At 62.5% G+C, this 24,986-nt stretch overlaps 1 protein-coding gene across 9 annotated transcripts in view; it reads left to right on the top strand.

The window, feature by feature from the left end:
• Positions 1-1,790: 1,790 nt before the first annotated feature.
• Positions 1,791-24,986, top strand: part of EBF3 (EBF transcription factor 3) — a gene marked incomplete at both ends in the record, with an annotated part of 95,691 nt that continues 72,495 nt past the window's right edge. For all 9 annotated transcript variants that reach the window (XM_084245080.1, XM_084245084.1, XM_084245082.1 and 6 more), the window contains 6 exons: positions 1,791-1,924; positions 2,009-2,165; positions 2,402-2,465; positions 3,101-3,156; positions 5,797-5,870; positions 7,218-7,286. In XM_084245080.1, coding sequence (XP_084101206.1) covers positions 1,791-1,924; positions 2,009-2,165; positions 2,402-2,465; positions 3,101-3,156; positions 5,797-5,870; positions 7,218-7,286 — 554 coding nt within the window. The remainder of the gene's footprint in view (positions 1,925-2,008; positions 2,166-2,401; positions 2,466-3,100; positions 3,157-5,796; positions 5,871-7,217; positions 7,287-24,986) is intronic.

Here is a 24,986-nt window from a genome sequence, read left to right on the forward strand (position 1 = left end):
TCCTCACCCCTTCCACGAGGCGCGGGGTCCCCAGATAACGGACATCGGACTTCGATTTTCCCGATTAATTAAAATATTAACGCGCACACGCTGCCAGCCCAGGAACCAGGGAGCGTCGCCCCCGGCAGGGCGGGCCGGGCTGGCCCGAGACACTGCGCGCCCTCGGCCCGGCTTTGGTTGGTGTGTCTGTCTGTCTGTCTGTCGGTTTGCAGTCCGAGGGGCCTCATTTCCCCGGGCAGGGCGGTGCGCGGCCGCGCGCGGGGTCCCCCGGGGCCTTCCCTCCGCGGGGCGCGGGCGTCCCTGGGGCGGGCGGTGCGCCTGGCGCCGGGTCCCCGCACCGCAGCCGCCCGCTGGCCCGCGCGCCGCCCCGCTGCCCTCCCGGTTCCTCGAAATCGGGTCGGGACTGGGCGCGCGGCGCGCTCACCCGGCCCGGCGGCGGCTCCGGGGAGGGCCGGCCGCCCCGCAGGGCGCACCGCCGACGCGGGCCCCGGCTCGCCCGAGAGGCCGGGCGCGCTCGCCGTCTGCCCGGAGAGCCCGGGGCTTCCTTTGTCACTCGCGCGCCCAAGGACAGGCCGGGGGGCCGGGGCTCCCGTGGCGGCCGCGGGGAGCTCGCGTCTGGCAGAGCCGCCTCCGACGTGGAGCCCGGCCCGGCCCGGGGCGACCTCCGCGCGGGTAGGGGACGCCGGCGGCGGGCGAGGCCCGGACGGGGGCACACCCGGCCCCCCGGCAGCCCGGGTCAGCCCAGGAACCGGGGCCGAGCGCGCGCCCCGCCTCGGCGAGGGAGCCCCGGCTCCCTCTTCCCCGCCGAGCCGGCTGCCGGGCCCTCCCCGGGGCCTGCCGGCGTCGCCCCGGTTTCCCTTTGGGACCCCCGGGGCGCGCGCGACCCCTCGCGCCCGCCGCGCGGACCCGGGCAACTTGGGGCGCCCGGGCCCTCGCCCCCCTCCCCGCCGCGCCCGGCGCGCGCGGCTGATGTGGGGAGGCGGGACGGCGCGGCGGGCCGGGCTGCCATTGTGCGCGGCTGAGTGTTTCACTGCGAGGTGCGTGGGGGCGAGCGCGAACTTCCTCGGCCCAGGGCGCGCGCGGGGAGCCGCGACGCGCGGCCGGGGGCGCTCGGCGGCGCTCGGCGGCGCTCGGGCGCTCGGCGGCGGCGCGGGGCTCGCGGGGCTCGCGGGGCTCGGGCCGGCTCGCGCCGCCAGGCAGGCGGGCGGGCGGCCGGCGCGGCGGCGCGGGGCGGCGAGGGGCGCGGCGAGGGGCGGCCGCTCCCATATATGGCGCAGGCGCCGCCCCCCGACGTCAGCCTCTGACAGCGCCGCTCCCGGGGGCTTCGAGTTTTGGCTCCCGGGAAAGGGTCCATTCCTCGGGGAGGGCGGCTGAGTTTCGTGCGCCTCGGCCGCTGCGCGCGCCGCTCCGGGCCCCGCCGCGCCCCGCCCGCGCCCGGGACCGCGCCGCGGCGCTCACGGCCCCGCTTATTTGTCTTTGGAGCAGGCGGGCCGCGCCAGAAGCGGGCGATCCCGCAGTGTCCTGCAGCCGCGGACGCGCCCGGCCGGGATGACACCGCGCTGAGCCCGACAACAACAACAACAACAAGCGCCGCCGCGTCCTGCCCCGCGCCGCCCGCCCCGCGCGGCCGGTGTATGCGGCGCCCGCCCGGGACGCGCTGACCGCGGCCGCCGCTCCGCAGGCGCCGAGCAGGGCGAGCGCGGCCGGGCGGCCGCCTGCGCCGAGCCCGAGCCCGAGCGCCGCCGCGGGAGCCCGAGGCCGGCCGGAGCCGCGGCCGCCCAGCAGGGTTCATGTTCGGGATCCAGGAGAACATTCCGCGCGGGGGGACGACCATGAAGGAGGAGCCGCTGGGCAGCGGCATGAACCCGGTGCGCTCGTGGATGCACACGGCGGGCGTGGTGGACGCCAACACGGCCGCCCAGAGGTACGTACCGGCCGCCCGCGCGCCCCGGCCCGGCCCGGCCGCGCGCCCCGCGCTGACCGCGCCGCTGTCCCTCTCCCCCCGCAGCGGCGTGGGGCTGGCGCGGGCGCACTTCGAGAAGCAGCCGCCCTCCAACCTCCGGAAATCCAATTTCTTCCACTTCGTGCTGGCGCTCTACGACAGGCAGGGGCAGCCGGTGGAGATCGAGCGCACCGCGTTTGTGGACTTTGTGGAGAAAGAGAAAGTAAGTGCCGCGGGGTCGCCCGCGCCCCGGGCGGGAGGCGCGGCCGGCCGGGCCCCCGCGCGCCCCGGGCCGGCCGGGGCGCGCGGGCCGCGCCGGGCGCCGGCGGGAGAGCGGCCCGGCGGCGCGGGCCCGGGCGAGGACGCCCGCCCGGCGCGAGGCCCGGCCCGGGGCGCGCGGGGACCCGGCGCGCGGCCGCCCCGCGCCCCCTCAGCGCGCCTGTCTGTGGTTCCTTTCAGGAGCCCAACAACGAGAAGACCAACAACGGCATCCACTACAAACTCCAGCTGCTCTACAGCAACGGTGAGTGCGGCCCGCCGCCCGCGCCGGGCCGGGCGTAAAGATTTTGAGATTAAAATGACACGGATGTAAACACGCAGCTTCTCGGGGCAGAGAAGGAAAACAAAACATAAACGATCAATAAGTCGATGGCACTTCACATGATTAAGCGGCGGGGCTGGAGGTAGAAAGTAAAAAGGCGATCGATGGGGTTCCAGAACATCACTTTTAAGTGACTTTCTCCAATTTTGCAAATTAATGTTAATTATCGGGACGGGGCGGCCCCGGCAGCCCCGCGCCTCTTCCTTCCTGGGCTGGAGTTTCAAAAAAAAATCCTCGAGAGACCTTCGAGAGAGTGGAGCCTCTGTTTCCTTCCAGCTCCCGCTTTCTGTTTGCTAAAAATACATGCACACATGTGCCCAGGCGGCCACCAGGCCCGGCCCAGCCAGCCGCGGGGCCTTGCGCCCTGCACGCTGCACGCAGACCCGGAGCCTTGAGGCGCTTCCTTCCGGGAAGAGCAAAAAATGCAGCCAGGGGCGCCGCCGGGGTTCCCACCCTCGCCCTCCGGGGCTGTGCGTGGAGCTGGCCGCGGGCACCCCGGCCCCCCACGCCCCCGGCCCAGCCCCGCGCTGACCGGCCTGCTGTGCTGTCTCTTGCAGGGGTCAGGACGGAGCAGGACCTGTACGTTCGCCTCATAGACTCCATGACCAAGCAGGTGAGAACGTTTAAGCCTCGCCGGGGCGCTGGCTGAGCGGGGTTATCCTGGCGCCACGACCAGGCCTGCCCGGGGTGCGGCAGGTAGATGTTTCTCGCCGGGGCTCCCTCGACATGCTAACGAGAGCCCCCAGTTGCCAGGCTCGGGAGGGGACTGGTAGTGGCTCGTGCGGCCTGTGCCGTGGCAGCGGAGGCTTCATTAGATGGTTTGTGATTAGAATCTTTCCATCTCAATTAATGATGGCAACTGATATTGGACAGGAAAAATTCCAGGCCCCCCCTTTGTATTTTTTGCCACGCTTCTCTCCCGGCTTGGAGTCACCGCATCGATTTCCGAGCCGTAACAAAGGCACCCACTCCTCTCCCACCCCATCGACTGGACTTGATTAGTGCGCTTCCCTCCCTCCAGCGCGATGGGCTGTAACACAAGACGTTTATTTGGATTTAAAAGTTAAATGTGTCGGGGTGAAAAGTCGCCTTGTTCTCCTCTAGTCCTTCTTCACCTCTCAACCCCCCATGTCCATAATTCAAACTCCCAGCTCCAGGGGTCACCCAAACCCGGCCCTGGCTCTGGGAGAGGCTTCTGCTCCCGCTCCCAGCCTCTGTCATACCTTGTAAATAACATAATTACAAGCAGTTCCTTATTAAATTATTTAACCTGTCTCGGGCAACTTTTCCGATGCTGACTGTGGCTCGGGACGGAGGCTGAGCGCCGGGGGAGCCTCTGCCGGGCAGCGCGCACTCCCCCCCGGGCGTGCGGGGCGGATTTTGTGCTGTGGTTGTTTTCAAGATCTTAACCCCGTTTCTTAGAAGCGTGTCGAGGGGAGGGGCCGGCCAGCGTCCGCCTGAAATCCGCGGGGCGCAGAGTGATTTAAAATCTACTCCCACGCTGGCCCTCTCGCCGGGAAGTGAAAGTGGCATCTTCATGTTTGATGCTAACTTTGGAAACTGTGAGCCAAGCGCAGCGAAGCCGCTGGGCTGTCAGCGTGGGGGTGGCTCCCCCTTTCAGGAGTTGTCCCTGCACGGGCAGGCCAGGAGGGCTGGTTTCTGCGTCTGCCCAGGCGAGGCGGTGTCTGGGGCCGCCAGGAAAGTGGTTGTTCTGACAAAGGCGAGGCCGCGGGCCTTCCGGCTCCCCACTCAGAGTCCCTGCAGCCGGGCCTGCGGCTGGTGGGCCTCGGGGTCTTTGTATGCGGGGCGAGAGGTCCGAGAGCACTGGCCGGGGTGCAGAGGCGCTCGCCGGCGGCGCAGGAGGAGCCCTCGGTGCTGAGGACACTTTTATTGTTCATTTAGCTTGTACCTGGCCGCGCTCGCGGGCTGAAAATAAAGGCATTTAATCTCCTCCCGCTGACGGGGTGGGGGAAAGGAAAGAAATAGCCCAGTAACTGATCAAAGAGTCAATGGCGCTGAACCGACAGTTTATGGATTTCTGTTTGTGCTACAAAATAAAAAATAAATCACATATAAGTACGGGGACCCGGGAGGACGGCGGGCCTGCCCCGGCGCTCGGGGCGGCTGGGGCGCCGGGCCTGCGGCCTCCGGAGGGGCCGGGGCGAGGGCGGCTTTGTCCGCGGCCGCGGAGGCCGGGCGGGAGGGCCGAGAGGCCGCGTCGTCTCGGAGCGTTTCCCGGGCGGCGGGAACGCGACGCGGACTCCCCCCCCCCCCCGCGTGGCATTTTCTGCCGCGAACTTGCGCCCCCGCCCGCCCGCGCCCGGGCCGGCCCCCGGGCCCCGTTCGCGTCCTTCCTTTTCTCTGGATTTTTCTGGCGAGGCGGGCGGCGGGCGGCCGGGCTCGGGTCCGGCGCGGGGCGGGCGGGCGCGGCCGCGCGCTCCTCGGGCTTCGCACCATCTGGCGGAGCCTCTGCTCAAAACCCACCCGGGCGTGCGCGCAGACGCTGCCTTTTTACCCGAGAAAAATCATTGTTAGCAGTTTCAAAATAAACACCAGATTGGCCATTAGCACTTTCTTTCCAGAGATCAGCCGGCGGGGAGCACGTGGCCGCGCGGCCGGCGCTGGGGGCCCCCCCGCACTCCTGCGGGGCGCCGGGGAGCCCCGGCCCGCGCGCCCACGTGCGGCCGCCGCGCCCGGGTCCAGGCCGCCCGCGCGCGCCGGGCTCTGCAGGCGGCCCCGGGCTCCGGGCTCCGGGCTCCGGGCGGCGTGCGGGGCGGGCGGGGCGGGCGGGCGGCCCCCCGCGGGGACCCGGCTCCGGGCCGGCCCGACTCGCCGCCGCCGGGGGAGCGCGCGGGCCTGCGTCCTGCCGGCGGGTCCCCGCGGCCCGGGTGGCGGCGCGGCCGGTCGCCGCCTCCGACGCGCCGGGAGCGCGGGGCAGACAATGGCCGGGGGCCGCGGCCGGGCGGCGCGCGGGCCTGGGCGTGGGGCGCCGGGTCGGTGCCCGCGGGCGCCGGCTCCCTGCGCCCGGCCTCGGCCCGCTCTGCGCCCGGCCCGGGTCCAAGGCCCCGCGCGGGCCGGCGGGCGCGGGCACAGGAGGCCGCCGAGCCGAGCCTCGCTGCGGGCGGCCGCGCCGGAGGGGGCCGAGGGGGCCGGAGGGGGCCGAGGGGGCCGAGGGGCCGCCTTGCACCTGCCGCCGCGCCCCGGCGCCCCGGCCTCGGGGCCACGTAACCCGCGCCTCTGCTTGTCCCCCCAGGCCATCGTCTACGAGGGCCAGGACAAGAACCCGGAGATGTGCCGCGTGCTGCTGACCCACGAGATCATGTGCAGGTGAGCGCGGGCCCCGGGCCGCCCCCGCGCGAGGGCAGCGGCCGCCCGACGTCGCCAGGGCCGGCCGGGCTCCCGGGGAGCGCGCGGGCCGGGCGGGCCGCGGCGGGGCCGGCGCGGGGAGGGGCCGCGCGCGGCTCGTGGGTCCGGGCGGCCGGACGCCTCCCCGCGCGGGCGGCCCCGGGGCGCGCTCGGCCGAGGCGGGCGCGAGGGGAGCCCGCCGGGCCCCGGAGCTGCAGGCGCCGCTGTCAGTCAGCCCGGCCCGGCGCCGGCGGCCGCGCCCGTCTCCGCCAGAGGAGCAGTTTCCCACCTGTTTTTTTCTAACGACCACGAGAGTTTCACCCCTACATGGCAAATAAAAATGCATCATTGACTTTGTATGTGCGGCCCGTGAAATATGGTGGCGGGAAGCAGAGGCCGCGGCGACAGTAGCAGGCGGCAGACTGCGAGGGGCATCCTGCGCCCGGCTACGCGCTGCCTGTCGGGGCAGACGTATTGTTACAGCGCTAATATACAAAAGCTGACTTTTTCTCATATCAGGTAATAAATATAAATTACAACCAATAAAGTGGAATTTCTTTATTATCCACTTCTGCATGTACTGCAATTAACATAGAAAGCGCACAGATGTGATTTAAGCTCTAAGTGGGAGACTGTAGACTTTCTTTAATCACTTTAGCTGTCAGCTTTAAAAGGCTTTATATACTTTGCCTACCATATGGTGTTAATTTAGCTAATTTAGACATGTAACCATTATACAAGTATGCTTTTTTAAAATGCAAGAAGCATAACATTTTTGTTTCATTTCTGCTTTAATTAAAGTTTCAATAACGGAGTTAAGGTAGGCTTAGAGCAGGAACAATGGAAGTTTCTGATAGATGGATGCATGCTTTTGTGGTTATAATTAATAAATGCCCCAAAGAAATATTGGTGGAAGGTGGCATCTTGCATCTTTTCCAGAAATAACAGCTTGACAATTAGAGGTAAACAGAACCTGACGCTGTGAAAAGTTATTCCCCAGCCTCCCGCCTCCCTTCTCAGTTCACTGCAAAGACAAACACAGCAACATGTCCTCCACACTTTCGCATCCCGGCTTACGCAGGGGCTGGGGTGCCCTCCCGGTGTTTACACAGGGCCTCAACTTTGCTCCCGCGGCAGAGAGTGCCACCAGAAGTCGGGGCCGCGGAGCACGTGAGCCGCCGCCTTTCCATCTGCCAGGCTGCCTGGGCAGGATGAGTTCTTTTCTCGACCCTGCAGTGGCTCCACTGCCAGACGTCACACAAAAGATGACCAGGCGGGCGTGCAAGGAGGAAATGCATATTAAAACCCCTGTTTACGATTACTCCACAGCCGGTGTTGTGACAAGAAAAGTTGTGGCAATAGGAACGAGACCCCCTCAGACCCAGTCATCATTGACAGGTAAGGACGGCTTCCTTCTTCCTCCCACAACCCCGCAGCCGCCTCTGCCACCCCTGCCTGGCCGGCTCCCGCGGCCCCTGCTTGGGAGCCGGGGTTGAGCTCCGCGCGCTCCCGTTTGTTGTCCGCGTGTGTTAGCCTGCACAGGTGGGTTGACTTGGAAACCTGGCGGCCGCTCTGTGGGGATTCAGTAATTGCTTGCGAGTTGTCAAGGGAAGCGGTTTCATCTGCCACTGCTCTCGCTGTGAGGAGCACTTTCTGCCTGGAGACGCTCTGGCTTCACACCCAGAGAGATGTCATGAAATGCTTTTTGCTAATTTGTTAACAAGTATCCCATTTTTGCATTATTTTTTATCTCGGATGATAGCTGAAGTTGAGACTTGGGTGGTGTTGCTGGTGTAATTGTTGCCCAGTGTTAGAATGAATTTAATCTGCTCTCAATTAGTTGCAAAATGTCTCCTAATTTTTTTCCAATTGTGGCTGTCGTTTTATGTCAAGTAGCAAATATGTAACTAACAAACCAAAGTTGTTATAATTGAAACTAATTGCACATGCTGGTTACATTTTCCAACATTAATTTCCATAACTAGATTAGCTGTATGCATTCTTTACATTTGCTGCTCTTCCGTCGCACTATTCATCATACTCCTCGGGCAACGTTGCATCCTCTTAAGATACTAATCATTAGTCCTAATAGTGCTAATGTGCATTTGGCATGGCTTTCCTTGGAACAACAAAACGCCACCGCCCTCCTCTGGAAACTCCCCCCCCACCCCCACCCCAGCGCCGGGTTTCAGTGACCTGAGGAAGGAGGATCTGTTCCTTCCCAACAATGGGGACCAGCAGGAGGCCCGCGTGTGATTGACTGCAGATTCTGACGTTGGTACCCAAATCGAATAAATGTTAGACGGGCCCACATGACACCAGTTTTGTGAAACAGAGGTTTAGACTGTTTTGAAGAGGGGTTGGATTTCAGCAGCTTTCATTACAAAGTTATCTTTTGATCATGAACTTTGCTGTCCAGTGTCTGAAAAATTAAACCCGGAAAACTCTATGAGTTAAGCCTAAAGAAATATGCGCCAGCAGTGGAGAGCAATGCTAATGTTTGACTAGCTGGGATAGCTGTTTGCTTAGTGGAGAATGCTCGGTATCTGACAGAAGGGACAGCTCTCTTATTAGTAATCAAATAGGGTTGACCAGTTGTGGCCGTCACTCAGGCAATTGAGAACAAGTTCAACACTTTATAGAACTCCAACTCCAAAAATCAATATCATTATATTTGTCTTTAGTGTGGTGGCTATGGAAATCATGCAGCCTCAGATTGCGGCTCCTCCGGAGTTTGTTTTATTTCTTTGATGGGTTCAAACTCTTTGAGCAGCTCCTGGAATCTTGTCTGAGCTGAGGTGCTGGAGAAGGCGGTGCTCCGCCGCAGCCCAGGATGGGGAACCGGCTGGTCCTCTGAGCTGTCTTCCGCCCGGGATGTTGCTAAATTTAAAAAGATGACTCGTTTCTAGATCGGAGGTTTTTAGCGTGCACGGTGACGAAGGATGGTGTTGACTCAACTGACGCTCGGACGGGGCGTTTTTCCCTTCAGAGCCAGGCGCTGGCTGTTGATGCTGAACAACTTGCAGTACTTAGTTTTTATCGCAGGATGAGAAACAACTTTCTGAGAGATGCAGAAATACACTCCTTGATTCTTGTCGGAGTGACTGCTGTCTTATGGTTGGCTAATTAGAATATGTGCTAGGCTTCCTGATACCTCTCTCACCTAGGAGAAGTGTGTGATCATTTGCTATTCCAGAAGCATGAGTGGAAGGGGGGGGGGGAATGTAAAAACATTTGGTTAATGGGTTTACCAAGTTTATTTGAATAAGGAGGATTGTGGCTCCATTTACGCCTGGCATAAATGCTGTGGAGGTCTTAATTATTGATGAAAAATCTGCTCTGCTTCTAAATTCAAAGATATGACAATTTTATAGCTATCTTAATCACCTTCCGTGTGAGGGGCTTTAAGGTAAGGACGGTTTTCTGAAATGACAAATAGAGTGTACAGTTTTAGCATTCTTGGGAGAGCTGTCACTTACAGTGACGAAATACTCGTCGCGTTTTGTTGCTCGATGTAAATGCTTGCGCGGTGGTTGCAGCGTGGGCACGATCTCCAGGGCGAGACGGGTTTCTGGGCGGGAAAACGAAGAGTTTCGTGTTCGTCGGGGCGGGTTGTGTTCATCAGAGGAAGAAAAATACCTGCAGGAGGGTCGTCTTCGGAGCGAGGTGCTCTTCCGCCACCGAGATGCGTTTCAATTCCATAATGATAATCACTTCTGTGGGGCGTGCGTGGCTCCGAAAATTAGTTGCTTATGTTGAGTTTCTAGCCTGTGTTTCCTCTTGAGTATTGCAGAATAGAATATACCATCAAATTGGTGAGTCAGCCTACAGGTCCCCATCAGCGGTGTCATCACTTGGTTAGTTGGCTTAAAAAAGAATTATATACAGTGCGCTCCGCCACTCCGCGTGGCCTTTGGATACATTTAGCAGGTTCTGACCAGATAAGGCATATTTGTCCTGAGGATATAAACCAATAATTCCAACCTGAATTGAGATCAATGGGCCCACATTTGTTCTAACCCACACGAGCCTCTTCCGGCGCGCAGACTGCTCCGCTGTGTGGGGAGAGCCGAGAAGGGGCTCCCCGCTCTGGCAGGGAAATCGCATCCTATAGACTCTGATGCCCTAAATCAATTAATTACACAATTTAGTTGAGTTATCTTTCAGAAGCATTAAATACTCATGAACAGCATGGAAGACCCTTCAGAGTGAAAAAGAGGGCAGAAGTGAGGATGCGTTTGCGTTCAAAACCTTTTGAATTTATTGTGAAGGCTTCAGTTATGTTAACTGTTTGCTTCCTCATAAGAGAGACCGATTCCTTTTATAGCTCCACAAACACGATTACACGACATTGTGTTTAAGAGACCCTAACAGGGTGAGGGGCAAGGAGAGGCAGCACTGTACAGTCACGAGCCTTGCAGAGAGCCGTGCTGCGGGAGAAAGCAGCGAGGTAGGTTGTAGTGACCTGCGGGGCGCCAGGCGGGGCGGGAAGCGCCCCCACGTGTGCACGTGTATGTGGATGGGTGTGGACACACACGCGCACACACACACATCTATACCTAATTTTTTATGGTATTGCTGAAAAGGGTGGGAGTATCATTTTCCTTGTGGAATAATGTTTTCTGGGAAAACACGAAAGCAGATGGTCTTCATTAGCAACACCCATTGTCCACATACCCCAACTATGAGCAGATAAATCTCTCCTGTTTCACCCGTACATTCCAAGGGCTGTAAATGATTACAGGATGTCGGTGTAGCTGCTAAACCGAAACCACACTTTGGCTCTCGTCCTCCTCCTGTGCCATCCCGGTGCGGTGCTTCCTCCGGGCTCTGGCGGTGCCCGGGGAGGCACAGGCGCTCCCCGCGCCCTCCTGGCCCGGCCTGGCTGCGGGCGGCGGGCAGGGGCCAGCTGTGGCACGGCGGCCGGGCCGAGGCTGCCGGCGTGGGGGAGCGGGTGGCGGGACCCTCCGAGCGGGCCGGGTCGCGCCCGGAGCGTGCTCGGCGGGCCGGTTCCAGATGGCACCGTCTGAGGCGTCCCACTCGTTGGCATCTCCGCGGCGGGCGTGCCCCCCCCCCCCCAGTAAATCTGGCATGGGTCTGCAGAGTTGGGGAGACTTATCATTCCAAGTCTGTCCTACTTTCCTGTCTGGAAGCCAGACATCTGTTTATCCCATTTTCTTTCATACAGAGTTTGGAATAGCTTTAGTTTGGGGTGGGGGGGGGTTGTCATATTTAACAGCTGTTACAAAATTTCAACCCTGTGGGCTCTGAAAATACTTTTCGGCTGACCTCAGATTTTTCTACATAATTGACACTGGGTTGTAGAAAAATATTATTGACTTAACCTTTCATTGTCTGCGATGCCTCGTGGTCTCGAGTCAGATGCGCTCGCCGCCGCCGATTTTGACTCTGCCCCCGCCCCGAGCCGCACTTTGATTATTTACGCATTTTAAGTTTATACCTTTAAAGAGACTGCAGAAGGGGAGCTGGAGACCGAGTGGAGATTTTCTTTCTCTCTTTCTCTCCTTTCTCTCTTTTTTTTTTTTTTTTAGTCAACAGTGTTTCCTTTCACTTCCTGTCACAAAGGTCAAAGAGCCGACCTTTGCTGGCGGTCCTCCGCGCTGAATTATTCATGCCATTGACTTTTTGTCAGCGCACACAGTTGTGCTCTGGGACATTTTATTCATTTACCTCATTTAAAGCGCCTTTCTGCACCTGTTCAAGTATTAATATCATGTAATTTGGGCCTAATGCCGATTTTGCTGAACACTCATTATATTTTTTATTAGCTATATTTCCAAACGATTATGTATGATTATTACCAAGCCTTACAAACAGCACCCGGCTATTCCCCAGCCCTTACATCTTCTTGTCAGGCTGTTTTCAGAAGCGAGCAGGATAAACATTTGACCAGTCCCAGTGTTTTTATTCCAACCCCACCTCCAAGCAGCGAACTTAAAGCTTCCTCCCTCATGGCTTTGCACGAGCGTGATTAAATCCAACTCTGAGGGAGCTGTACAAATGCCAGCATTTATAAGGTCAACGCTTTTGTTAAAAATGCTATGTAAATGAGGATCTGCAAAAAGGGACATTAAATAAAATTAAATTCATTGTCTTCTTTAATGTCATTTACATTTTGGCTAAGCCCCGGCCTGTCAAGGAGGATTTTAAAAATAATTTTAATTACACATCATTTAGGGATCCAAGGTTTTCTATTCAGTAGCATTTGGATAACCTGCAAGCCGGAGACTGTATATTAACTTCTTAAACGACAACTTGTCATTTCATCTGCATGAGGCAATGAAAAAGCAGAGTCGGTTCATTTTTCCCTCTGCTTTTCTTGAAGATGTGAATGTAATTATCCCCAGCTAGGCCTCGGCGTCCGGGCCCCTCTCGGCCTCGGTGGCCGGGGGCCTGCGCTGCTCTTTGGCTCCAAGTCTGCGTGAAACACCGGTGGGCCTGCGGTGCCGGCGCGCGGGGCCAGAGGCGGGCAGGCGGCGCGCGGGTGGTTGGCGGTGGCTGCAGAGTCTGGTCCAGCCTGGCCCCCGCCCCGCTGGTGCGGCCGCGCTCAGGTGTGAATGGCTGTTTTATTCCCTGGCACGGAGGTGGAGAGAGGCAAAAAGTTCACAGCGCTCATTCACCCTTCCCTTGTTTTGCTCATAAACTTCTGAAAAGAGACAGAAAAGGCAGAGCTGCGTGGCTGGGCCTGAGCCAGCTCCCGCTCCAGTGAGGAGGCGCCACCTCCAGCTCCACTCTCCTCCCCAGGAGCCCCGGATCAGCGTCCCCACCACACGTGGCTGCCACGCCAGGCCACGCCGGGGTGCCCCTGGGCCAGGGGCGGAGTGGACGGTGGGACCCCCGCTAGGCCCAGCGCTGCCTCTGTGGTCGCCGCCCGAAATAGACAGCGGGGGCGCTTGGGGCGGGCCTCCAGGGCCAGGCCCCGGGCAGGCTGGGCTTAGGAACCAGCCCCTACCCGTCACGACCTCCGCAGAACCCTGAGACAGGGCCGGGGCCTGTCCGCCCGTGCAAGGAGAAACCTCTCCGGGGCCGCCTGCCCGGAGCAGCCCTGAGCTGCCGGGTATGGAGATGCAGGGGGGCGGCGGGGAGGGCTGGCAGCAGAGCTGTCAGAAGCTATACTGCAGGGGGTATGTTGACGCAAGCCATCCTCGCCTCTGCGGCAGCCTTATCAGGTGAAAAGCAAAGATATTGCCAGTGCCTGTAATTGTGTTAGGAGGGCTGGGATGAATTGGATTACCTTATGGAAAGCCGCCCAAACTCGGGGTTCTGTTACGCATGCTTACAGGAAGCGCATAATTACTCTGTGCACCAGGAGATAATTGGGGCTGGCCAGAGGCCTTCTCGTGACGCCGGAGACGCCCGCCCGAGAGCTGGCCCCGGCTGGGCTCTTAGCAGGCAAATCAGGAGGCTGGCCGGCCTCGCCCCGCTAGGCGGTTCGCGGGGATGCTGTAATTTTCGGGTACTTTTCAAAGATGGTGAATAATTTATCAGAACTCAAACTAGGGAGGCGCGTTGGAGGGGAGAGACATTCCAGGCTGTAATGATGGGAATTGTCGGCGCGACAGGAAGTGATTGACAAGTCGGGGTACAGGAAGTGAAAACTCGGGAGCTGAACCTGCACTTGGCGGGGCTGGGGGGGCTCACGCTCCAGAAAATGCAAACCATTCACACGGCTCCCGGACAGGCCCCCAACAGGCCCCGCTTGTTTGTTTATCTTCCCAGCAAATCTCCCAAAAATGTTTGTGGTCAAAACTCTCCATAATGAGCCGTTATGCCGGCATTAGCAATGCTTTCAAATGAGAATGTGGCTGTAACTTAGGAAAACAAGCCTGAGGATTTTATGGGTGAAGGGTTTTGGGGTTGCGTTTATAGGCTGCTGACACTTTGGGGTGACCAGCGTTCGAGAAGCCGCAGGAGCCTGGGCGAGGCGGGTTGGGAAGCGACGTGCTGGGGCACCGTGGGGCACCCGGGCCGCGATGGAATAAACGCCCTCAACGTGCAGCCCTGGGGGGGCGGGGGCTCCTGTTTAGGTGGTTTTCGAATCCCTCATCTCCCTTCCCTTTAAAAACAAAGCAAATGAAAAATATCCCCGCGGCCCTCGCGGGGAGGTGCTGGCCCGGCGGCTGCAGCGCGCGGAGCCAGGAGCGTGGCGGGGCGCGGGGGGCGCGGGGGGCGCGGGGGGCGCCCCCACTCGAGGAAATGAGTTTAACATGCGCGGAAAGGGGCGGCTCGTGCGGCCGCGGAGCCCCGGCCGGGCGGAAGGAGCCGGCTCCGGCCAGTCTCTGCCCGCGGGGGGGGGGGGGGGGGGGGCCCTCACCTCTGGGGGGGCCGCTCCGGGAGTCCCGCCCCGCCCGTCCCTCCTCCCGGCCTCCCCGCTCCTCCCCGCTCCTCCCCGCTCCTCCCCGCTCCTCCCCCCTCCTCCCCGCTCCTCCCCGCCACTCGTGGCTGCCAGCCGGGTCCCCCCTCCCTTCTCCTCCCCTCCCCCTCCCCTCCCCTCCCCTCCCCTCCCCTCCCCCTCCCCCCTCCCCTCCCCTCCCCTCCCCTCCCCCTCCCCTCCCCTCTCTTTCCCTCCCCTCCCCCCTCTTTCCCTCCCCTCCCCATCCCTCCCCTCCCCCTCCCCTCCCCCTCCCCTCCCCACTCTTTCCCTCCCCTCCCCCCTCCCCTCCCCCCACCCCTCACCTCTCTTTCCCTCCCCTCCCCTCCCCTCTCCTCCCCCATCCCTTCCCTCCCCCTCCCCCATCCCCTCCCCCACCCCTCCATCTCCGGGAGAGCAGTGGGGGGCGGGGAGCCACCCAGACAGCGTGTGGGCAGCGCCCAGGGCCCTGCAGCAGTTGCCCAGCCCCGGGCATCCAGGGGAGCTTGGCCAGCAGGCCCAGGGCTCGGCCTTGCGCTGGCCCCGCAGCCCGGCCGCCCTCCCGGGGAGCCCCGGGGTGCACGAGGGCAGCGGGTCAGCCGGCTCCACCCGGGACGGGGCCTGCACGGGAGGCCCCGGCGCAAGCGCCCTGTTGTTGAAGTGATGCCCAGCCGCGCTGACCTGGCCTGGGCGCTGTCAGGGCTCGTGCCCGGGGCCCCCCAAGTTTTCCATGGCCTTGAGCGGCAGGACACGGCTGGCCATCCGCACAGATGCCCTTTCCCAGGAGTTGCGGCCTGGACCACGTGCCCAGCTCTGGACACGACGCCCTGTGGCGGGGAGACTGGGGCGCTGGTGGCCGCCGCAGGGCCAGCCGTCCAGCCTGGGTTCCTGTCCTCCGCACGCCTGGCGGGTGTCCCCAGAGGTCCTGCCCTTGCTACAGAAAGCCCCTGACCTGGCAGGGCTGAGTTAGGGCGACCGCAGGGCCAGCAGAAAGTTGTGCAGAGGCCCATGTCCACCCCTCCCCATCAGCGACACCTGGCAGTGGGGCATCATGGGCACCCTGGCACCACGCCCATGGGTGCCCAGGTGGGGCCTGCAGTACTGCGCGTCTGAGTCCCCCCCGCCCCCCCCCCCCCGCACGCCCGCTGGGCTCCAGCCCCGTCCCTGCGGCCAGCAGCCCGTTCAGACGGCTCCACTCTTGGGGTGCACTCGGGCCTGCTGGTGGTGTGACTTCACGGCCTGAGGGTGCCACCTGCCTGAACGCCCATTTTTTCCTTAAAGGGTTCTGGGCAAGGTTCTCGTGGCCTGGTGCTGTGCAGTAAACGCCTCATCGGAGCACGTGGGGTTTGGAGGTGTCTGTGGGCGTCTTGTGGCTTTGGCCAACTTACATATCCCGGCCCATTTTTTCCCAAAGTAGCTGCCTCCTTTGCAAGGAAATGAAAACATTTAAACTTCTCACCAACAGTCTGTTTCAGTGGTTTGCCTCGGTTTTGCTTATTATCACGTTTCCCCCCAAGTAACGCAGTTTGGGTGTGTAAGTGGCCCGGGTGGTAAAGCCGCGACCAGCCCGGCGGAGGTCAGGTGGGCGGCGCGTGACCCCGGGCGGCGCTGGCTCGGCGTACCGCGTGGCTTTTTTGGTTTAATAAATTAAACTACAAATTTTCCTAATTGCCAAACAAAATGTTAGGCCAGCTTTAGCCTTTGCTGACAGTAAAACACAACATAAAACCTGCTGAGAGTTATATGTGGAATTTAATACGAGACAGAGTAATGCAGGGGCTTTTATGGTTCAGTCTGAATTCACACCCCCCGCATTTGGTTCGCATTAGGAGAGGTTTGTAAATCAGATCAGTGTGCGGGATGGGGTGGTCCTGGCGGCGCTCCTGTCCTTCCTGATGCTCGCTCGCTGGAATCGCTGCCAAGGGGAGCTCCCGTCCATTTCCATTTTCTCAATGAAGCGATTCGTCCTCTGACACCAGGAAGATTGGGTCAGGAAATAAGTCGGGCTGGCTCAGCTGCAGCCGCGGCCCCCCGCGCGGGTCACGGCCGATCCGGCCACCGGCCACGGACAGCAGCTACCCGAGCGGCCGCCCGGCGGTCCTGGCCGGCGGGCCCCAGGGCAGTGGGCTGGTCTGGGAAAGCACTTTGGGGGGGGGGGGCGGCAATAACTATCATTTATTAAATTTGACAAGCAGGTTCTAAATATATATCAGCCCTTTCCCCAAAGATCATTAGTTTGAACAGATAAATGAGTTATGCAAGTTAATAAACATCGGGGCGCCCCTTTGGAGGCGTGGGCCCGTGGACCCTGTCCTCCCGGCCGCCTCTCGCCCCGGCTCCCCGCTCCTGTGGGTCACCAGAGCTTCGGTGTCGGCCTGGCTGCCCAGACAGCCCAGGGGAGCCCCTCCAGGAAGGCTCCCTGCCCGCTGGGGGGCCGGGGTGCAGAGGCACTGTCCGAGCGCGCCCCCTCCGTGTTGGGGCCGGCCGGGCAGAAGGACATGTTTTTCACCTTCAGAAAAAACCCGATTCGGCTCAGGAGCCCCGGGGTCGGGGCCGGTTGCCGGCCGGGCCTCGCCATGGCAAGTGACCGCTGCTTGTGTCTCCTCAGGCCTCATTATAATCATTCCCAGCAATTACAGCATCCAGAACCCCTTCCAGCCCCAAACACATTTGTTCCCATTTATTAGACTGCGAGCAGTAACTAATTTACATTGTCTCAGAGTTGTGTGCTGTGGTAATTTATGGCGTGCGCTGAGGGTCAAACAGAGTTGACCGGTCGGGGGGCAGCCCCGCGGCCGGCTGGGGGCTGGGGGCGCAGCGGCCGGGGCTGGGCCTGTGACGTGGCTCTCTCCGGCCTTTTTAATCACGTTTTGATTTATTCTCTGTTACACGGCTCGCTCTGCTCCCGCTCCCTTTCTGTTTTTTAACAAATCGGAGCTGGGAACTGGGTTTTTTTCCTTGAAGGAGCTGGTAGCGATAGCCTCTAACGAGTGGAAACTTTTACTAATGCCCCGGATAAAATATTTGTCAGCGGCCCCACTAAACGCGCGGCGGTCCGCAGAGGAAGCAAGGGCGGCTGTTCCCCTCTCATCATCAAGAGCTTCGTTACCAAGTCGAGGAAAAAGGCTTGTTTAGGCGAAAATAATGATCATAAATAGAGCCGTATAGCGGGGCTGGGAGGAAGTGGTGACATGGCCGCTATCAAGACCTGCAATTCCAAGGAAATATGAGTGTTCTGATCCAGGGAAGCAGTAATTATCTTTTTGTGAGGAATGTACAATGGTGTGGGATGATGAATTGATCGCAGATTGGAAGCGTGGCTTAACTGTCATGTACAGAGATAAGAGGGAGCCCCGGGATTGCTCAGCGCTTCTGCTAGTTCACAGCCAGCCAGTTTATTAGCACAAATCCCAAATGTTTAGTAAACTCATTAGGTTCCATCTAATGCTAATTTATCATCATAGATGGAGCCGCGGCCGGGGAGGCGCCGAGTCCTCGCACTCGCACAGCCTCCTGATCAATCACGTCCTCGCTCCGGCCATTTCTTCAAATGCTTTAAACGGGCCCGAATGATCCACGGGATTAGGCCGCGGCCCTCGGCGAGGGCCCCCGGAGCCGCCTTCCCCGCCGGCCGCCCTGATCCGAAGGGCTGGGAAGCCGGGGCGCCCGTGGGGGGCCCTGGGCCCCCGGTCCCCACCCCTTTCCTTCCGTTCTGGCCTCTTCCTCCGCCCCTGCCCCCACCCCGCTTTCCCTTTCCCTTTGCAATCCAGGCACAGAGTCGAATTCAAAGAATTTCCTTGCAAAATCAGTTTACCAAGAAATGCATCATGGTACATAAATGTCAAGTACAGTTTATTCTAAACTTCAGACAGTGTTTTTCTTTTAAAAAATCAAGCTTTAAATGCCCAGTTCTCCTGACATTTTCGTACATATTCTATAGTGTTTTCGAAGAGGATAATAACCTTTGCTTGATCCTAGGCAACAGCTGCAAAGATAATGAAATTCTTATGATATTTCACCAGGTAAAATGTGAATTGCAGAAGAAAAGCTATTGAATTTTTATGGATCTTAATCGCATAAAATGAGATTCATGGGGCATACCTATAACTATACTCGGCGGACCGGCGGGCGCAGTTGTGGGAGGGCGCGAGGAGCCGTGTGAGGGGCGCGCCAGCTCCCACTAAGCAAATGCTCCCCAAACACTGCCTTCAGCCGCCCTAAGAGTGATAATGAAATATGACAGAAATTTCCTTGTGCTGGATCAGTGGCAAGAGAGGTCCTGCTCGGCCTATATTAATTCATCTGACTTATGTTCCAGGTCTTGATTTACCTTATGATTAAAAACTTCTGCAGGCTTGCTCCCCAATTGAAATCAGATCTCATCTGCAGCCCAGCGGTATTGATCCCTATTTAACATCAAGGCTCAGAATTGATTGGCATTGATTAGCAATAAAAATGCTCCCCTCCATGCGTGTCCGGCCAGGTGCTCCGGAGGCGGGGGCCCCCTGCTCCCCTCCCGGCCATCTGCGGGGAGACCCCCCAGATAAACAGTGTATTTTAACGTTATTGTAACTGGATGCTGGGCTGCGAGTGCAAATTGATTTTATTCTTGTTGTATAAGATAAATACCTTTAATAAAATTCTCATTTTATTTAGGATTTTACAGAAATAACTTGATGACTCGAATAGTGATATTTTTCTTTTCCCACGGTGTAAAAAATGGATTAAAACATAAAGGCCATAATAACATTGCGCCGGGATGAGATGTTAACTCGGAAACCACGCCGGGGCGCGGCGTCGGGGCCGGGAGCGCGGCAGGTGGCGGGGCCGGTGTCCCCCCAGACGCGCCGTCCACGCGGCCCCCCAGGCGCCCGCGGAGGCCCGCCCCGGGCCCCCCAAGCCGAGAGAGGGGCCGGGGCTGCCGCGGTGCCCGCGGGCGAGGGGCGCGTCTGCGGGTGTGTCCGCGGGTCCGCGGCGAGGACGCATGACTGTTGGGGCGTCTCCCCTGCGCACCCCGGGCGCCCCGCTCGGCCCGTGACGGGGCAGAAAACCGAGGTCCGGGATGTGGAGTTTTAGGGACGCTTTGGACACGACGTCGTCCAGCCCCGGACCGCGGCCGCCGGAGCCAGACGCGCGGCCTTCACCGCCGGGCGGACCGGCCCTCGCGGCTGCCCCCCAAGTCTGTCCGTCTGTCTGCGGCGTCGCCCGGCACCCTCCGCGGGGTGCCCTGAGCGTGGGGTCCGCGCCCCTCGCCTTCGCTCGCGGGGACCCTCCCCGGGGAGCGCTGGCCCAGCCGCCTGGCCCTGCCCTGCGCGCTGAGGCGGGCGCGGGGCGCGAACCCCGAACGCGCGTTCCCAACGCTTTACTCAAAACCGGGGCTCGCCCTGGGTGCGGCCAACGCCACCCTCAGATTTGCAATCCGCGAGTGAGGTTTAGAAGAAGCAGCTCGTTCCTTACACCCTCCCCAGGCCGAGCAGGCGACTGCCCTCCCTGCCCCTGCCCCCCGGCTCCCAGCACCCCGGCACCCCTGCCCCCTGGCACCCCGGCTCCCAGCACCCCGGCACCCCCGCCCCCCGGCACCCCCGTCCCCAGCACCCCGGCTCCCAGGCTGCCCTTGGGAAGGGGTGCGGCCGCCGAGTCAGCACCCTGACCAGAGCCCCCCCACTACCTTTTCTGTTGTAGTTTGGGGGTGTTTTTGTCCCGGATGGGACTGCAGCCCTGGGGCCTGCTGCTTCTCCGTGTTGTGGTCCTTCGGCGCCCACAAACACATGTCCCCCCAAAATACAGCCACACTTGCTCTCCCTAAAGTACCCGCAGCAGCCAGTGTGGGGGGCCCACAGGCAGGGGGGAGACCTTGGGTCAGTGGCACCCCCGCTGTTTCTCTCCAGGCTGGAGGGATGTGCTGGCCCGAGGGACAGGGCTGTCCAGAGTGGGGCCGCGCCCCCCATGGGGGCCTCCCTCCCCGAGTAGTGTCTGCTCCCACCAGCCTGTGTTCCCCCCACATCTGACGGGGTCCCACCTGGCCCGGGACCCCAGCAGCGTGGGCTCCCTGCCTGTGGCACGTCCGCCTGAGTCATGTCCCCGGGGCCCCTCCGGACCTCGGCCTGGCCCTGTGGCCGAGTCTCCTCCTGGGTGACTGTCCACCCCACCGCTCCCTCGGCGCCTGGCCTTCCTGCTCCTCTTCCTGCGGCTCCTTTCTCCTCCTGGCCCTGTGCACCTGCACCCCGCTGGAGGCCCCCCACGCCGGGCTCCCGACCCTGCCCCTTCCCCCACACCTCAGACACAGCCTCCTGCTCCCACGGCCCTGCCACCCAGCGCCTGGGGCCAGACAGAGCCGGGGTGGGGTGGTCAGTCCAAGGCTCCCCAAAGCCGGGCACCTACTCTGGGCCTCTGCTCTTGGGGGGCTGCTGGAGGACAAGGGAGAAGCACGTCCCCCGCAAGCGCCCTCAGCTCCCCCACCTCTGGCCCCTGTCCGGCCCCCGCCGCCCCCGGCACTCATCATAACTGGCCTCGCTGGCCCAGCGGTGCTCACCCACCCCTTCGAGGTGGGGCCTGCCAGCCAGCCGGTGGGGTGACTTGCCTCAGCCTGGCCATCGGGGCTCCTCATGTGGAATGCGCGCGCCCCAGCTTTGTCTCCCGAGTCCCGAGACCTGCGACGGGCAGGCCTGCTCTGGTGTGTGCAGGCCTGCTGCTCGCTGGACAGCCCCGTCCCAGGGCTGGGCCTCCGTCCCGGCGGCCTGCTGGGGCCGGTCAGGCCCCCGGCGTGGAGGGGAGGAAGGGCCGGGGCAGACACGTCCTGTGGGCACGGCCGTCCCAGTGTCCCCCCATTCCGCCTCTTCCCAGGAGCCACAGAAGCAAGTGGGGGCAGCAGGCGGGTGCCGGCACCCCCTCGTGACAGGTCGCAGTGCCGCCACCAAGGCCAGCAGGCGCCACCGCCCGGCCACGGGGTCTCTGCGAGCGCTGCCTCCTCGCCCCAGCCTTGCCGGCACGCGTGTCCCCCGGCTGGTGAGCTGGCCCGAGGCCACCCCGCTGGGAAGGTGCTGCTGGGATTTGCATCCAGGCCACTGGGCCCGTCATTCATCCGCCTTGGTGCCAGCGCTGCCCAGGCTGGCCGGACGCTCGTGTTGGAGCGTCCTGGGGGGTCTCTGAGTCAGCGTCTGTGTGTGCTGGGTGACCCCTCAGGGGCGTCTGAGGGGCGAGCAGTGGTGACCCCATGGGTGTGGCGAGTGGCCGAGGGCTCGGACCTGCCGCGCCTGCGCTGGGGCGTGGCCTGCGCACAGTGTGGCTGCAGCTGTGGTGTGCCTGCTGTGCCCGCTGGGCCTGCGGACGGGTGTGCTGGAGCAAGCGTGTCTGGTCCCCGCTCAGATGCGAGGCCGATTCACATGCCTTTGGGGGCCCCGGGGCAGAGGGGGGAGGGGCTGGTGCGGAGCCCCGGGGTCCGTGGCGCGGGGGGAGCCTGGGTGCGCGTGGGCGAGGGCGCCCGTCCTCGGGGGCGCTGGTGCCGCGTGTGGAGGGAGGGGCTGGGAGCTCAGCCCCACGAGCTGCGGGGAGCTGGGCCCGGGAGGAGGCGTGCAGGCGTCCTGCTCCCCCGGGAGCGCCTCTGAGCCTTTTCCTCTCGAGTTTAGCAAAACAAACAAACAAACAAAGACGGAACAACACGTAAACAAAAAGCCTGTCGTGTGGGGCGCTGCAGGCAGCGGGGCTGCCAGTGGCGGTGACAGGGGCGTTGCTGACTTTAGTTTTCCGCGAAGCCTGGAGCCGCGTCCCGGCTCGGCTGTCCCCTGGCGCGGCGGCGCCTGCGAGGGGCACCGAGGGGTGGGCAGGGCGGAGGCGAGGAGGGCAGCGAGGGCCCAGCCGGGCAGCCTGCAGCTCCTGGCGCCTCTGCCGCCGCTGCCCGCCAGGTCCCTCTCCGGCTGGAGGTGGCTTCGGAAGCGCAGCCGACCCGCGGCCCCGAGGTCACTCGCGCAGTGGTGTGGCGTGGCGCTTCGTCCGGGGAGAGAGGCACAAAGGGGCCTTGTCTGCGCTGAAAGGACCCAGGCGGGGTAATTGAGTTATCAGTGCCAACTGCGCTCCGTGGGCCCCGTCCCTGTCAGCCTGATGGGACCCAGAGGCCGCGCTGGCTTCCTCCCGGCTCTCCCCTCGCTGTCCTCCGGCCGGCTGGGCTCGGGAGCCAAGAAGGCCCCGGTGGGGGCTGCCCAGGAGCCGAGGGAGGCTCTGGGGGCTCCCCGGAGGCGGCAGCTAGTGCAGGGTCAGGGCAGCTGAGCGGCGGTGTGAGTAGGCGCCAGGGCGAGGCCCGTGCCTCCTCGCATCTGCCGGCCCCTGTGTCTGGGCGGCGCTTCTTGGTCCACCTTGCCTTGGTGTCTGGCCAGCGATGCCCCTGCAGGAGCAGGTGTGACTTAGAGTCACCCTCGGGGGTGCCCTGTGGAGTTCAGCGTCCCGGAGCCTGTCACAGTGGCGGGTCCTGCCTGAGTGCCTGTCCGCGGCTGGCCCGCTGCCCGTAGCCTGTCCCTCCTGGCCCATTCCCCGGGGGGCCCTCAGGGTGCCCCTGGCTGACTGCTATTGTCACCACCAGGCCTCCCATGCTCCCGACAGCCTCTGGACAGAGGGGGGAGGAGGCCACCAGCCCACGTCACCTCGGGCCCCGCCAGGTGCAGCTGGTGAGTGGGTGGGTGCCCGGCCTTTCCACTCTGGGAAGGGGCGCCCGGGCGTTGCAGCCGCCGAGGGGGCGGAGCAAGGGGCGGTCAGGGCACAGGTGTTAGTTTCATGTTCCTTTGACTCTGTAACCAGGACTCTGGCCTTAGAGCCCAGGGAGCATCTGCCCACCCCATGCCCACAGCAGTGTGTGCTTCTGGCCCCCTGGGCGGCATTGGTGGGGGTCCCCAATGCTCTGGCTGGCTGTGGGCCCCGTCTGCGGCTGACGTGGGTCTCCTTGGTGGCCAGGCCTCTCTTGTCGCCCTCCGCACAGCCCTCAGGTGCCCACTGTGGTGGGTCACGGTGGCAGGACCAGGCTCTGGACCAGATGCCAGCCCCACGGGTGGTGGCCCCATGTGCGGGCCAGTCCCGGGCTTAGCTGTGTGGGAGAGGCAGAGCCAGCTGGGCTGCGGGCAGCATGTGGGACCGTGGTGCAGGGCGCTGCCAGCTCTGGACAGGTGGCCTGGTCAGGGGGCGCCACCTTCCTCTGCCCGTCGGCCTGCAGGGCCATGCCTGCCTCTGGCCTGTGGCGCCTGGCCAGTGCACAGCGCAAGGCCAGTTCCCAGGCCCCCGAGGTGGGCCTTGTGGGCACATGTTGCGGGGCAGATGGAAGAGCTCCCCGTGCCTGGTGACGGCCCTGGTCCTCGCTCCCAATGTGGGACGTTGCCCCGTGTGCAGCCCTCACCCTGAGAGCTGGGGCTGCTGAGGTGGGTGGGAGTGGGCACCCCCAGCGCGCCCCTGCAGGAAGCAGCCCAGGAGCCAGTGGTTTCTGGTCCGTGCCCTGGCCCCCGGGAGGCCAGGCAGAGGCGGGTTAGGTCACTGCCAGCTCAGAGCAGGTGGTTTCTGGAAGTGAGCAGAGTGTCATCCTCCTGATCCAGAGCTTTGGACTCTGGAAGCTTCCAGGAACCTGGCTTTGCATGGAAAATGGTCTTAGGCATGTGAGGCTGCCCTGAGCTCCACAGTGCCCACTGCTGGTCTGCCCACAGGAGCGGAGTCAGGTCTCAGATCGTGGTGCAGCCACGTGCCAGCTCAGTGGGTGCCCAGGGGGTCACTCAGGTGCCCACGGCCACCCCCCTTCAGGAGCAGAGTGGACACATGAGGGACAGGCAGCCCTTGCAGGCAACAGAAGCCTGATCAAGACACTCCCTGCCCTAAGCCTGCCTCTGTGCGGGATGCAAGTGGGCGCTAGTCAGTAAGCGGGAGGAGGGGTGCTCCTGGGGGGAGGAGGGGTGCTCCTGGGGAAGGAGGGGTGCTCCTAAGAGAGGAGGGGTGCTCCTGGGGGGAGGAGGGGTGCTCCTAAGGGAGGAGGGGTGCTCCTGGGGGAGGAGGGGTGCTCCTGGCAGGGACCCAGGTAGGCCCTCAGCGGGGGCAGGCCCAGCACTGCATGTGAGCGGCCCCGGCCATGGCCCTTCACTGAGCACCTCCCATGTCCGAGGGAGAGCCCAGGGCCCAGGACACTAATGAAGACAGAGACTGTGGCCCGGCCTGCCCGGCGGCCGCACCCCCCGCTCTCGGGCGGAGGGAGGCTTGTCTGCGGCACAGTGGTGGGAGAGGAGCTGGGGGGGGGGGCCGTGCTGGCGGGCGGAGGAAGCCGGGCAAACAGGCCGCGCAGCTGAGCTGGACTGCAGACGCATGGAGCCGTGCTGGGTTGCCGCCCACCAGCGCCTCTGCACGGCTGCTTGTCTGAAACCCAGGCCCAGCTGGCGGCTGCAGCGTCACCTGGGACTCTGGCACCCCGGGGGGCAGTGCCCGGGAATGGGGCCCGAGGACTGCATCCACAGCCGTCCCTGGAACCTGGAAACTGCCAGAGGGGTGGGGGAGGGGACAGACTGGAGTGGCAGGTGCTGGCTGCTGGGCAGAGGGAGGCGGTGTCCAGGGCGCCCCAGGCTGACCCCGTGGCGCATGGCAGGGTGGGGTGGGAGGCGCCTGGCCTGCCCGGGCGGTCTTGTCCACACTCCTGGCGTCTGTGGGCATGGGGCGCGGGGGCCTGGCCTGGGGTGCAGGAGACCAGGTGAGGTGTGGGGCTGCTAGGATAG

The sequence above is a fragment of the Talpa europaea genome (genome assembly GCF_964194135.1).
Source record: "Talpa europaea genome assembly, chromosome: 10".
NCBI lineage: Eukaryota > Metazoa > Chordata > Mammalia > Eulipotyphla > Talpidae > Talpa > Talpa europaea.